This window comes from Lampris incognitus, chromosome 2 (assembly GCF_029633865.1).
Source record: "Lampris incognitus isolate fLamInc1 chromosome 2, fLamInc1.hap2, whole genome shotgun sequence".
In the NCBI taxonomy this organism is placed as follows: domain Eukaryota; kingdom Metazoa; phylum Chordata; class Actinopteri; order Lampriformes; family Lampridae; genus Lampris; species Lampris incognitus.
The window spans coordinates 25900286-25915519 of record NC_079212.1 but is presented as its reverse complement, the minus strand read 5'-3'; the positions used below and the strand labels follow the sequence as shown (position 1 = coordinate 25915519).

At 42.0% G+C, this 15234-nt stretch overlaps 1 protein-coding gene across 1 annotated transcript in view; it reads right to left on the bottom strand.

Annotated features, from left to right (window-relative positions):
* Window positions 1-84: 84 nt before the first annotated feature.
* elapor1 (endosome-lysosome associated apoptosis and autophagy regulator 1) overlaps window positions 85-15234 on the bottom strand; it is a 24886-nt gene continuing 9736 nt past the window's right edge. Inside the window, exons 10-22 of the mRNA XM_056273986.1 lie at window positions 13622-13750; window positions 13381-13471; window positions 13161-13266; window positions 12889-13029; window positions 9217-9480; window positions 8306-8482; window positions 8061-8211; window positions 7596-7689; window positions 7378-7479; window positions 6683-6809; window positions 1445-1623; window positions 806-971; window positions 85-690 (exon numbers count right to left, since the gene is read on the bottom strand). Coding sequence (XP_056129961.1) covers window positions 604-690; window positions 806-971; window positions 1445-1623; window positions 6683-6809; window positions 7378-7479; window positions 7596-7689; window positions 8061-8211; window positions 8306-8482; window positions 9217-9480; window positions 12889-13029; window positions 13161-13266; window positions 13381-13471; window positions 13622-13750 — 1814 coding nt within the window. The 3' untranslated portion in view covers window positions 85-603. The remainder of the gene's footprint in view (window positions 691-805; window positions 972-1444; window positions 1624-6682; window positions 6810-7377; window positions 7480-7595; window positions 7690-8060; window positions 8212-8305; window positions 8483-9216; window positions 9481-12888; window positions 13030-13160; window positions 13267-13380; window positions 13472-13621; window positions 13751-15234) is intronic.

The following is a 15234-nucleotide window of genomic DNA, read 5'->3' as shown; positions in this document are numbered from 1 at the left end:
AATCTCGCGAGATTACCTTTTGAGAACGATGCCAGAATATCTCGGTGAGAGAAAAAAAATCAAAATGTTAAAACATTTCAGCAAATGTCTTTATTTAAAAGAACGTTACAATTAAACCTTAAACTTTGGTGCAGTAGAATAGGCTGTCAGTTCTTGTGTGAAGCACAAGTTATAACAAAGACATTACTCGCAGTTCAGTGAAACAGGTTTTCACATCTACAAAAAAAAAGCAATATCTGGACATTAAAACAAACAGCAAAATTTATTGTTTGAGTCAAAAATTATCTTAGAAGGCATCCTGGCCTTAAAAGGTCCTCCCTTATGGAGGCTAGTATGTATTGTTGTGACCTAAAATATTGCAAACGATAACAATTCCAAGATCCATCCTCTTGACATACTTTTAAGAATTCCTCACTGAACCCTTTACCTCTTCTTTACCTCTTGGGTTGCATTTGTAATAATTAAATTCCTGTTTATTTATTCCTTACTTTTAATCAATTAAAAATAAGGATTTCGTTGACCATTCTGAGACATCCATTACAGATGCATTAATGTTTCTTCCATTCATATCGTGTTTCCCTCTGCGTCTTCCTCTCCTTTGATTTAAGAGTCATCTAAGTCATCTTCATCTCTTGGCAGGCCTGAAGATGATGACTTTAGCGGAACTGAGTCAAAGCCATCTGATGTCCTCTGTAAAGCATTGATGATAATGTTAAGCATCGATATAGGCTTTGACACACTTTTCAGTGGCAGCTTTTTTTCTTTTTCGTTTTTTTTCTTTTTTTTTGTGGTGCAGGTTACCCACCTCTCTTGAGAAGGACTTGATTTTGGTGAAGAAGGATTTCTTGGTAAGATAGATGAGGTCATCCTCTGCATCCTCTCCTTCCATGATTGCACAGCTGTCTGCTGCATGGAGCTCACACTCTTTATCACCAGAGCTCATCATCAGTTTGGAGTACTTATACTGTAGCCTGAGACAAAAGGATATGCTCTTAGTTACATCCTTCGGGACTCTGATAAGAGCAGTGTTTTCTTCATTCACTTAAATGTCACAGATGTAGATACAGGTACTGACCATAATATCAATTTTAGGTAGAATTATGAACATATACTGAAGTTCTTTAGATCTAGGTTTTTCATGTTCTCTAGTTGTTGTTGTTTTTGTATTGTTTGTCATAATTTGATTAAGTCACCGTTTCAGTTATTCATTATAACAACCTTAAAATAGAGTGAAAGCTGTAGTACAAAAACTGTCATTTGATTTAAAAAGGAACGATACAAGAAAGTGATAAACATCATCATCATCATTATTATATTGCAATTATCATTATCAATACTGTAAATATAAACTCATTATGATGTCAAACAATATCATAGATATAAAAATCAACAATTACAGAAAGTGGAAGTATAGATTGATACAGAAAAAGAGTGATAATCTTACTTGCGTGTCTTCTTCCAGAAATAGCAGCTGATACTAATTAGCAGCACAGCAGCAACCATTCCTGTTGAGACGCCAAACTTAAGCCAGAAATCCAGCGTCACGCAGGCACTGACTTTTTGTGCTGGTAAGGACACCCCACCATAGCACTGCAAGGGCTGGTGCCATACATAGGTAGTTTTCTGAAATACACACACGCACGTGCACACACACACACACACACACACACACACACACACACACACACACACACACAGAGTCAGTGTTTGTCCGTGAAAAAAATAATATTGGAAAGGTACTGGTTCTTGGGTTTTATCGTTCACCCTATCTGTCCTTTGGATGAGACGTTAAACCGAGGTCCTGACTCACTGGTCATTAAAGATCCCATGGCACTTATCACAAAGAGTAGGGGGTTCACGGGTGTCCTGGCAAAATTCCCAATTCTCTCTCTATCTGGCCACGTAATCATCCCCCCATGTAATTGGCTCAATGATTCCTCCCTCTCTACCTCAAGCTGATATGTGGTGTGTGGTGAGTGTTCTGGCACAAAATTGCTGCCGTGCATCACCCAGGTGGGTGCGACACATTGGTGGTGGTTGAAGTGAGTTACCCCCTTGAATGTAAAGCGCTTTGGGTGTCTAGAAAAGAGCTATATAAATGCAATCCATTATTATTATTATTATTAATTATCATTATCATCACCCTATCCAATCTATCCGACCACTGTCCAATAGCATGTATCTGCGACATGAAATTTCAGAGATCCAAACCACATATCACTGTCAAAAGGAATTTTAAGAACTTCCTTGAACAAGCATTTTTCTTTGATATGTTCTACAGTGATATTGGATCTACCATGGCAATTCCTGATTCAAACTTCGCCTTAGATTATTTTATGAGGACATTTAATTCCATTGCAGACAAGCTGGCACCTCTTGAGAAATTGAGAGTTAAAAATAGGGACAATCCTTGGCTTTGGTTGGAAATTGCTGAAATGTTACATGTCGGGGATTGTCGCCTGGTGCAAAGCGCAAACAACTAAATCATCCTCTGAATGGCAGTATTTTTGTCAACAGTATCTCACTGTAATTTGAAATGCCAAATCATCATTTTATGTTTCTGCACTATCTGAAAGTAAAAGAAACCCAGCAATTTTTTTTGGAAAACTGTTAAATCATTATCAGATAATCCTATTACATCCTTACCCAATGAAATTGTTCAAGGTTCTACCACTATCTTAGAGGGGGAGAAAATATGTGATGCATTCAATGAACATTTTATTGCATCAGGTTATTTATTTGAAACAGTTGGATTCCTTCCTCTGTCTCTGATGATGTACCTTGCTGGGCAAATGATATAGGCACTTGGACCTTTTAATTGAAGGCCTTTACTTACTGTTTGCATTACTGTTTCATGCTCTTTGTTCTATTAATCCAAAAAAATCCACTGGGGCTGATCGGTTAGAGTCACAGCTTTTACTATTAGCAGCACCCCTTTCAGATGATTACTTAACTTATATTTTAAATCTGAATAAGGTAAAAGAAAGCAGCCCTGATTTTTGCAAGACAGCATACGTCCTACCTCTGCATAAAGGGGGTCAGTCCAATGAGCTAAGTAACTATTGACCAATTTCTAAACTATCATGTATAGCTAAAGTGTTAGAGAAACTGGTAAATGATCAAGTGAGAACATGTTTTTCTCAACACTCCATTTTTAACTCTTATCAATCTAATTTAGAACTGGACATAGTACTGTGATGGCAGCATCGAAAGTCTTGAATGATGTTACTAGTGCATTAGATAAGCAGGATTGTGTCACCATTTTTATTGATTTATCTAAGGCTTTCGATCCCGTTGACCATCAAACTCTTTTGAAATGCCTGGAACTTATTGGATTTGATAAAAAGTCTTGTAATTGGTTTGCAAATTATCTTAGTAGTAGAACACAAGCTGTTGCGGCTGGTTGCTATTGGTCCAGCTTTATGTGTTAATAAAGGTGTGCCACAGGGTACTATTTTAGGACCACTTATATTCACAACTTTTATAAATGAATTAGGTGAAAAAGTTAGAAACTATACAATTCATCTTTATGCAAACAATGCTATTATCTAAACAACAGCGCTCTCTGTTGCTCAGGTGGTTCAGCAAACTAAATGATCTAAAAAAAAAAACGCCGATCAACAAAATGCATGCTGTATTCTAGAAAATGGACTACCAGTTCCACTGAAGTGAATATTATACTCTTAATGGGACACCAATTAAAAGAGTATCCTCTTATAAATACCTTGGTTTCTGGTTTGATGACAAGCTTTGCTTCAAAAAACATATTAATGAACTGACTAAGTCCGTAAAAGTAAACCTGGCATTCTTTTATGGAAATAAGACATGCATTACCCAGAATTACAGTAAGGAAATTGTTCAGTCAACCTTTTTATCTGTTATGGACTACAGTGATGCAATATACAGTGCATCCGGAAAGTATTCACACCCCTTCACTTTCCCCACATTTTGTTATGTTACAGCCTTATTCCAAAATGGATTAAATTCTCTTTTTTTCTCATCAATCTACATACAATACCCCATAATGACAAAGTGAAAAAGCTTTTGTAGAAATTTTTGCAAATTTATTAAAAATAAAAAACTGAAATATTGCATGTACATAAGTATTCACACCCTTTACTCAGTACTTGGTTGAGGCACCCTTGGCAGCGATTACAGCCTCAAGTCTTCTTGGGTATGAATCTACAAGCTTGGCACACCTACTATATTTGGGTGTTTCTCCCATTCTTCTCTGCAGTTCCTCTCGAGCTCTGTAAGGTTAGATGGGGAGTGTCGCTGCACAGCTATTTCAGGTCTTTCCAGAGATGTTCAATGGGGTTCAAGTCTGGGCTCTGGCTGGGCCACTCAAGGACATTCACAGACTTGTCCTGAAACCACTCCTTCGTTGTCTTGGCTGTGTGGTTAGGGTCGTTGTCGTGTTGAAAGGTAAACCTTCGCTCCAGTCTGAGGTCCTGAGCGCTCTGGAGCAGGTTTTCATCAAGGATCTCTCTGTACTTTGCTCCATTCATCTTTCCCTTGATCCTGACTAGTCTCCCAGTTCCTGCCACTGAAAAACATCCCCATAGCATGATGCTGCCACCACCATGCTTCACTGTAGGGATGGTATTAGCAAGGTGATGAGAGGTGCCTGGTTTCTTCAAGACGTGACGTTTGGCATTCAGGCCAAAGAGTTCAATCTTGGTTTCATCAGACCAGAGAATCTTGTTTCTCATGGTCTGAGAGTCCTTTAGGTGCTTTCTGGCAAACTCCAAGCGGGCTGTCATGTGCCTTTTACTGAGCAGAGGCTTCCGTCTGGCCACTCTACCATAAAGGCCTGATTGGTAGAGTGCTGCAGAGATGGTTGTCCTTCTGGAAGGTTCGCCCATCTCCACAGAGGAACGCTGGAGTTCTGTCAGAGTGACCATTGGGTTCTTGGTCACCTCCCTGACCAAGGCCCTTCTCTCCCGATTGCTCAGTTTGGCTGGGCGGCCAGCTCTAGGAAGAGTCCTGGTGGATCCAAACTTCTTCCATTTACGAATGATGGAGACCACTGTGCTCTTCGGGACCTTCAAAGCTGTAGACATTTTTTTGTACCCTTCCCCAGATCTTTGCCTCGATACAATCCTGTCTCGGAGGTCCACAGACAATTCCTTTGACTTCATGGCTTGGTTTCTGCTCTGACGTGCACTGTCAACAGTGGGACCTTATATAGACAGGTGTGTGCCTTTCCAAATCATGTCCGATCAATTGAATTTACTACAGGTGGACTCCAATCAAGATGTAGAAACATCTCAAGGATGATCAATGGAAATGGGATGAACCTGAGCTCAATTTTGAGTGTCACAGCAAAGGGTGTGAATACTTATGTACATGGAATATTTCCGTTTTTTATTTTTAATAAATTTGCAAAAATTTCTACAAAGCCTTCTTCACTTTGTCATTATGGGGGTATTGTGTGTAGACTGATGAGAAAAAAAGGAATTTAATCCATTTTGGAATAAGGCTGTAACATAACAAAATGTGGGGAAAGTGAAGGGGTGTGAATATTTTCTGGATGCACTGTATATGCACTTTCCTGCCTGTACTCTTAAACCTCTCAATACAGTCTATCATTCCACCCTTAGGTTCATAGCTGGGGATGGCTTTCAAACACATTGTTGTATACTGTATGAGAAAGGTGGTTGGCAGTCGTTGGCATGGAATGGTACTGCATTCTATTTATTTACAAAGCACTTCTTGGCAAACTGCCTAAACATCTTACATTTAAGTTTAACTATAGTTCATTTTCACACTGGACTAGATTCCAAGATTATTTGGTCCTTGAAAATCATCATGTTAACACTGAGATTAGGAAACTGACTTTTAAATACTTCGCTTCACTCAAGTGGAACAATCTGCAAAAGCTTTTAATATTAGGCACAGTGGCGCCCCCAAGGGGTGGCCAGGGGTGGCCACGGCCACCCTGATACTATCCCTGGCCCCCCCGCTGCCCCCCCCCCCCAGCCACGAGTCGCATATGCAGAATATGCTTCCGATTATGCATAATATGCTTCTATCTGATATCTTACATTAGGTGCTGTTCATTAAATCAATAATGTATATTTTTCTTAACTCTCATATTGACAGTTTTCAACTAGCCTATACAGTATACTACAACAGCAGCATAGAATTCCCGAAATTCAGTCATGGCTTTTGGTTTTGGTGTGCCACCCCAAAATTTTCAGTGGCCCCATTTGGCCACCCCGATGAAAAATTTCTGGGGGCGCCACTGATTAGGCAAGGTAATCTCTTTTAATCAGTTTAAATCTCTCTTGACCGACATAGAGCAGTTTGAATGCATGCATTTTTTTTTAATTGATGTTGTCCCTTATGTTGATGTCTTTGGTCTATTTGTTGTATAATCTGTTGATGTATACTGTAACTCTCATGTGCTTTTACTGCTTTTATATGTATTGTAATCAGGGCGTCCTTGTAAAAGAGACCTTGCTCTCAATGGCCGTCCCTGATTAAATAAGGGTGATAAACACACACACACACACACACACACACACACACACACACACACAAAGTTGGATTTGCCTCCTCTGCATCAAATTTAATAGAGACAATTGTTTTTAGAGTAACTTCTTATTAGAGAGTCATTCAGCCCGTATTGAATTTTGAAAAGAGTTATTAAGGTGTCCACAACTGTGTACTACTGTACCTGAATTCCCTGGATGCATGCACTGACAATCTCTCTGTAGTGGTTTTTAGTGCAGAGTGGACACGCATGCTGGCTCTCCCACAGGAAGTGAAACGAACATCCATCACACGTCCCCTCAGAGCAATTGCTGTGGATGAAAACACCCCAGAGGCAAGAGAGAAATAGTAATGCAATTTGCAATTTTGAGTTTATACAACACGTGTAGTTACAAAGATTGTCCCCAAGGGGTCACTTTATCCAAAGTTAATCTTGATTATACAGTTTAAGGCATCCAAAGTTCATCCTTGATATACAGTATATGGAAACTGGGTGCAAAGTGTTAAGTGGTAAATAGATTGCATTTATATAGTGCTTTTCTAGCTGCAACAGTCATTCAAAGCACTTTACAGTCAATGAATGCCTCACATTCACCCATGCACACACATTCATACACTGATAACATTGCATGGTTGACACTGGCAGTGTCAGCCCTGCAAGGTAAAAACCAGCTCATCAGGGTCAGTTAGGTGTCTTGCTCAAGGACACCTCGACATTTTTTCAAGGAGAAGCTGAAAATCGAACCGGCAACCTTCCAGTTACCAGATAACCTGCTCTACCTCCAAGCTACTGTTGCCTTTGAAAAGTGAGTACAAAGTTTATTGTTGTCTGGATGACTTGATAGGTCAAAAGTTCAGGTCAGTCATGATGTAGGCTACCTTGGCAGACTGATGTGGTCTTTGGCTGTCTCTGTCGGGTTGCATCTCAGTCGGATGGTGGTTGATCTACCCTGTTTACAAGCCTGGGTTGTCTCACTAGATCTGCAAACAAATAATGGAGTGTAAAGATGTAACTTCAAGTGTTTCTTTTTTTTAGTTTAAAACTGATTTTTGCCTTTTTATGTTTTTTTTTAATTAAACAGCTTGACTTTTGTAACCTGTAATAGAATATCACATCTGGTAGGCTGGATCCAGTGGGAAACGACTCTACCAGGGAGGAGATGTGACTCAGGGTTGTATCAGTCGTTACACCTTCAGGAAAAAAAAAAGAAAAGCAAACGGCATGTGTATTTTCTCTATGCCAGAATTGCATACTGTAGTAACGCACATTTCATGCACACAAATCAAGTATGCAAAACCAATAAGATTAAAGTTGTAACTAAGTCACCACTCAATTATGATTCCATGTCCTGTCAGACTTTACAACAGATTCTGCCCATGAAGGAAAACTACATGCAAAGTAGTGACAGCAGTTAACACTTGTCATAGCGATAACAGCGGCTGCACCTCTGCTAGTGCTGGGAGTGATAATATTCATATTTTATTGGTTCCATAAACTTAAATTAGCCACTGTCATATCCCTCTCTTCGATTGTGATGAATGCACTGGCTTTCGGCCCGTACCAATGAGCGTGTCACCAATGACAGAAGGCTGCGAGGACACTACACTCTGGCCCCTGATGTCTGAGGGAACCACAGTGGACTGGCAGGCATAACCTCTCACCACCCTCCTGCTTTCTGTTACATTATCCACGCAGGCTGCCAGTTCTCTGCCCTATGAGAGAAACACAGGACATTATGACCACACCTTTTGGTACAAATCAGATTTGAGTTTGACAAAAGATGAAGCCGGCGACACAGTTCCTCACCTCTTTTCCACACAGACCAACACTGAAATGGTGGAGGTATTGCAGGCCTTTGCTGGTGAAGCGGGGACTGCTCTGGAAACTGGTGACATTTGCCAAAGGGGAAAAGTCATAGTGCAGGAACTCTCCCCTACTGGTCTGCACATCCAGCTTGCAGTCGCTGAGACACGCTGAGTGGGCCTGTAAGACGAAAGGTTGACATAGAGCCTATTACAGTGTGTGAATATGTATTGGAGACATCTGCCACAGGATTACTGGACATCTGCCACAGGATTACTGGACATACAGTAATTAATCCATCATTTTTCAGGAAAGCAAGCTAAAGGTGCATCAAAGAAAGAAAAGCAGTCAAGCAGTCACCTATACACAGGACACTATACACTATACACTTATACACTAGCCCATGCAGACCGGCAGTTCTGACCGTCATCCTGGCTAGCGTTCGTTCCCCTGGACAGTGATTTTTTTTTTAGTTTAGATATATGTTACTTTGGATATATGTGTTCTTGTAGTTTTTGAATATGTTTTTGTTGTGTTGCACTGCTGTGGGCAACGATGTTTCATTTCATTTCATGTGCACAAGTGCATGAAATGAAATGAAATGACAGTGTTTCTGATTCTGATTCTGACACAAGACTTTGTGTGTGTGTGTGTGTGTGTGTGTGTGTGTGTGTGTGTGTGTGTGTGTGTGTGTGTGTGTGTGTGTGTGTGTGTGTGTGTGTGTGTGTGTGTGTATGCATAGTAGTTTTTAGTATGAACATCGGTTAGAGTAAAGGCCAAGTGTATTTATGTATGTGAATGTTCAGTGTGTTGGTAGGCTGTGTAAGGTAAGATACAGACGCTTTGAGTCATGCATTAACAGGTTTGATGATGAATGAATCCTGATCAGAATGATGATTTATTCATTCCCTCGCCTTGTTTCTATGTGTGTTTGGTCCACAGAGAATACAAGCAGTCTCTCCTATAGGCTGCTCTGCCCTGATGAAGGAGTTCGGCGGGCAGCTCCTACAGTCACCCGTTCCATTGACCATGTAGTGTCCAGGTGGGCAGGGAACGCAGGCAGAGTCGGCCTTGGAGGACCCCAGGGCACACTGGCGACACTTAGAGGCCACACCACCAACCACATTTGTGATATGGATGGAGTAGATCTTGGCGACATCAGCGCTGGACTTTCTCCCCTGGAAAAATAGAACCGCTAGTTACAAACCAGTAACTGAACAACTCTTCTGTGTGAGAGGCTACTCTGGACATGTGGAACTAGAATAGCCTACCCTGAGCTGTAGTCCTCATCAATACATGAAGACACTCTCTCTTATCGATCTCTCTCTCTCACTCTCTCTCGCTCATGCCTCATACAGATACTTTTTTACTCTAAACGTTGCCCTGGCTCCGTTTCATGTACGCCTTAGTTTATTTTGTGTTCTTACCCCTTGAAACCATGTGTGCAGCTCAGTACCAAGAGAAATATACTTAAGGACCAAGTGTATATTATTCTCTAGAGCCGTATGTATATTTCTGTGAATACATTTCAGTCCATGGAATCTACAGCCTCCTGTCAGCACGATCAAGGCCGATCAGATACCATGTGAAAACTGTGTATGTATGTGCTCCACTTTAAATTTTGTACTCTACCTCTAATACATGTAATATTATTGATACTATTTTTTACATACCATATGTTAAAACCCATTGTTTTCTAGTAATTCTGGTTTGACAGGTTTTTTTTTTCAAAAGTCAAAGTTCCAAAACTTTTTTTTCTTGTCAATTTATACCTGATGTATGCTGCTTTATACTTTTCTGTTGCCTTTCGGGTGATCTATTGGAGTAACTTATTGAGTCATATTCCTCATATGCAGAAACGTACTTGTCGAATACAACAACTACTACTACTACTACTTTCGGCTGCTCCCGTTAGGGGTCGCCACTGAAGGTCATCTGTTTCCATTTCTTCCTGTCTCTGCATCTTCCTCTGTCACACCAGCCACCTGCATGTCCTCTCTCACCACATCCATAAACCTCCTCTTTGGCCTTCCTCTTTTCCGCTTCCCTGGCAGCGCCATATGCAGCATCCTTCTCCCAATATACCCAGCATCTCTCCTCCATACGTCCAAACCATCTCAATCTTGCCTCTCTTGCTTTGTCTCCAAATAGTCCAACCTGAGATTTCCCTCTAATATACTCATTCCTTATCCTGTCCATCTTCGCCACTCCCAAAGAAAATCTTAGCATCTTCAACTCTGCCACCTCCAGCTACACCTCCTGTCTTTTCGTCAGTGCCACTGTCTCCAAACCATATAACATAGCTGGTCTCACAACCATTTTGTAAACCTTCCCTTTAACTCTTGCTAGTACTCTTCTGTCGCAAATCACTCCTGATACTCTTCTCCACCCACTCCACCCTGCCTGCACTCTCTTCTTCACCTCTCTCCTGCACTCCCCGTTACTTTGTACAGTTGACCCCAAGTATTTAAACTCATATGCCTTCGTCACCTCTACTCCTTGCATCCTCACCATTCCGCTGTCCTCCCTCTCATTCATGCATAGGTATTCCGTCTTGCTCCTACTGACTTTCATTCCTCTTCTCTCCAATGCATACATCCACCTCTCCAGGCTCTCATCAACCTGCAACCTACTGTCGCTATAGATCACAATGTCATCCACAAACATCATAGTCCACGGAGACTCCTGCTTGATCTCGTCCGTCAACCTGTCCATGACCATTGCAAACAAGAAAGGGCTCAGAGCCGATCCTTGATGTAATCGCACCTCCACCTTGAACCATCTGTCTTTCTAACTGCACACCTCACCACTGTCACACTTCCCTCATACATATCCTGCACCACTCCTACATACTTCTCCGCAACTCCTGACTTCCTCATACAATACCACACTTCCTCTCTCGGCACCCTGTCATATGCTTTCTCTAAATCCAAAAAGACACAATGTAACTCCTTCTGGCCTTCTCTATACTTCTCCATCAACATTCTCAAAGCAAACGTCGTATCTGTAGTGCTCTTTCATGGCATGAAACCCTACAGCTGCTTGCTGATCGTCACCTCTCCTTTTAACCTAGCTTCTATTACTCTTTCTCATACCTTCATGCTGTGGCTGATCAACTTTATACCTCTGTAGTTGCTACAGTTCTGCACATCACCCTTATTCTTGAAAATCGGTACCAGTATGCTTCTTCTCCACTCCTCAGGCATCCTCTCACTTTCCCAGATTGTGTTAAACAATCTAGTTAAAAACTCCACTGCCATCTCTCCTAAACATCTCCATGCCTTCACAGGTATGTCATCTGGACCAACTGCCTTTCCACTCTTCATCCTCTTCATAGCTGCCCTCACTTCCTCCTTGCTAATCCACCGCACTTCCTGATTCGCTATCCCCACATCATCCAACCTTCTCTCTCTCTCATTTTCTTCATTCATCAGCACCTCAAAGTACTCCTTCCACCTTCTCAACACACTCTCCTCCCTTGTCAGCACATTTCTATCTCTATCCTTGATCACCCTAACCTGCTGCACATCCTTCCCAGCTTGGTCCCTCTGTCTAGCCAATCGGTACAAGTCCTTTTCTCCTTCCTTAGTGTCTAACCTCTCATACAACTCACCATATGCCTTTTCCTTTTCCTTTGCCACCTCTCTCTTCACTTTATGCTGCATCTCATTGTACTCCTGTCTACTTTCTTCATCTCTCTGCCTAGCCCACTTCTTCTTTGCCAACCACTTCCTCTGTATACTTTGCTATACTTCCTCATTCCACCACCAAGTCTCCTTCTCTTCCTTCCTCTGTCCTGATGACGCACCAAGTACCTTCCTAGCTGCCTCCCTCACTATTTCTGCAGTGGTTGCCCAGCCATCTGGCAACTCTTCACTACCACCCAGTGCCTGTCTTAACTCCTGCCTGAACTCCACACAAGTCTTCCTTCTTCAACTTCCACCATTTGATCCTTGGCTCTGTCTTCACTCTCTTCCTCTTCTTGGTCTCCAAAATCATCCTACATACCACCATCTGATGCTGCCTAGCTACGTTCTCCCGTTACCACCTTGCAGTCTCCAATCCCTTTTAGATCACGCCTTCTACACAAGATATAGTCCACCTGTGTGCACTTTCCTCCACTCTTATACGTTTGTACATCACCGTGTGTTCCTCCCTCTTCTTGAAATATGTATTTACCACAGCCATTTCCATCCTTTTCCTAAAATTCACCACCATCTGTCCTCCCACATTTCTCTCCTTGACACCATATCTGCCCATCACCTCCTCTTCACCTTTGTTTCCTTCGCCAACATCCCCATCGAAGTCCGCTCCAATCACCACTCTCTCCCCCTTGGTTACACTCTCCACCACTTCACCCAACTCACTCCAGAATTCACTTGTCGAATACAACATCTTCTAAATTATAATTCAGGTCAGTGGTCACTTTTGGTTTCCTGTTCCAGTCAATGAGAAACCTTTCTTTTTTTCAAAGGTGTATACATTTACTTTAAGGTTAATAGCAGGCTATCGTTGTTGGTGTAGCTCATAACTAAATCCATTACTAAGCTGAGGAGCATTATTTGGGTTATGTCCCTCACTCCCACCATGGAATAAGGCACCACTGTGCGTTGGAAGGCCCAGGTAAAGGTGATGGTGACGTTGCTCTGGATCAAGTAGGTGTAAGACTGTTTCCTGTTACTGCCACTCCACTGCTCCACGATGTCATTATTCCACTGGTTATACCCCTGGGGAGGAACACAGTCACCTCAGACATGCATGCTGATATCGAACTGAATTTATTTATTAGGTGATGATAGCCTGGGGCACATAGACATGGTGCAGCACATTGACATATATTGTTGTATTTTTAACTCACCGCCATGAAGTAAAGTGAGCAATCAGCGGTGCACTGGGTCTCAAAAACAAAGGTGATCTTAGATAGTTCACGCCTCTCAGTGTCTTTGGCCATGGACAGAGGCAGCCTTTGGAGACATACACTTGGTTTCATGAAGTTTAGCTCAAAGTCTTAAAACAGACAGACGGACAGATAGATCGATTGATAGATAGATGGATAGGATTGTCTTGCTCAGTCCTACCTGTATCCAGGAACACTGAGTGAGAGCCTCATGTATTCTGAGTCCTGATCCCCGGGGGTGGTGTAGATGTACTCCCCTGCCACCTCCCATGCTGTCACAGCACAAAATACAACAATAATATATCTAGTATATCAGAGAACATCTACAGTATCATTCAACACAAAGGGCTACTGTATTTGATTGTTATTATGCACTCTCTAATGTAGCATATGATGTCCCATCTGTCAGGGAAGTCTCTCACCAGTATTACGATCAGTGTCGCTGTATTCTTGGCTGAAGACGGCGCTCTCCATGTTGCTGGGCATTTTGTTCCACCATTTGTACTCAAAGCCCACCAGTGGCTCTGTGCCAGCAGGGCACTTAGTGCAGGCTGTCCAAGTATGGCATGATATGTTATTTTGTCAGAGTACAAATGCGTGCCATGAGATTAATAGATGAAAGAGAACCATGTTATCATTAAAGATATTTAAGTCTGACCTAATAAAAGCATAACCAAACCGCTGTAGCTTTTATCAACTTGTGCAAACTCAACTGTATATTACAATATCACTTATCTCTTTACAATGTCTTTTCTTCAGTCTTGTTTATACTCATATATATATATATATATATATATATATATATATATATATATATATATATATATATATATATACACTCACTGGCCACTTTATTAGGTACACCTTGCTAGTACCGGGTTGGAACCACTTTTGCCTCCAGAACTGCCTTAATCCTTCGTGGCATAGATTCAACAAGGTACTGGAAACATTCCTCAGAGCGTTTGGTCCATATTGACATGATAGCATCACGCAGTTGCTGCAGATTTGTCGGCTGCACATCCATGATGCGAATCTCCCGGTCCACCACATCCCAAAGGTGCTCTATTGGATTGAGATCTGGTGACTGTGGAGGCCATTTGAGTACAGTGAACTCATTGTCATGTTCAAGAAACCAGTCTGAGATGATTCGAGCTTTATGACATGGCGCGTTATCCTGCTGGAAGTAGCCATCAGAAGATGGGAACACTATGGTCATAAAGTGATGGACATGGTCAGCAACAATACTCAGGTAGGCTGTGGCGTTGACACGATGCTCAATTGGTACTAAGGGGCCCAAAGTGTGCCAAGAAAATATCCCCCACACCATTACACCACCACCACCAGCCTGAACCATTGATACAAGGCAGGATGGATCCATGCTTTCATGTTGTTGACGCCAAATTCTGACCCTACCATCCAAATGTCGCAGCAGAAATCGAGACTCATCAGTCCAGGCAACGTTTTTCCAATCTTCTATTGTCCAATTTTGGTGAGCCTGTGCGCATTGTAGCCTCAGTTTCCTGTTCTTAGCTGACAGGAGTGGCACCCGGTGTGGTCTTCTGCTGCTGTAGCCCATCTGCCTCAAGGTTCGACGTGTTGTGCGTTCAGAGATGCTCTTCTGCATACCTCGGTTGTAATGAGTGGTTATTTGAGTTACTGTTGCCTTTCTGTCAGCTCGAACCAGTCTGGCCATTCTCCTCTGACCTCTGGCATCAACAAGGCATTTTCGCCCACAGAACTGCCGCTCACTGGATATTTTCTCTTTTTCGGACCATTCTCTGTAAACCCTAGAGATGGTTGTGCGTGAAAATCTCAGTAGATCAGCAGTTTCTGAAATACTCAGACCAGCCCGTCTGGCACCAACAACCATGCCACGTTCAAAGTCACTTAAATCACCTTTCTTCCCCATTCTGATGCTCAGTTTGAACTGCAGCAGATCACCTTGACCATGTCTACATGCCTAAATGCATTGAGTTGCTGCCATGTGATTGGCTGATTAGAAATTTGCGTTAACGAGCAGTTGGACAGGTGTGCC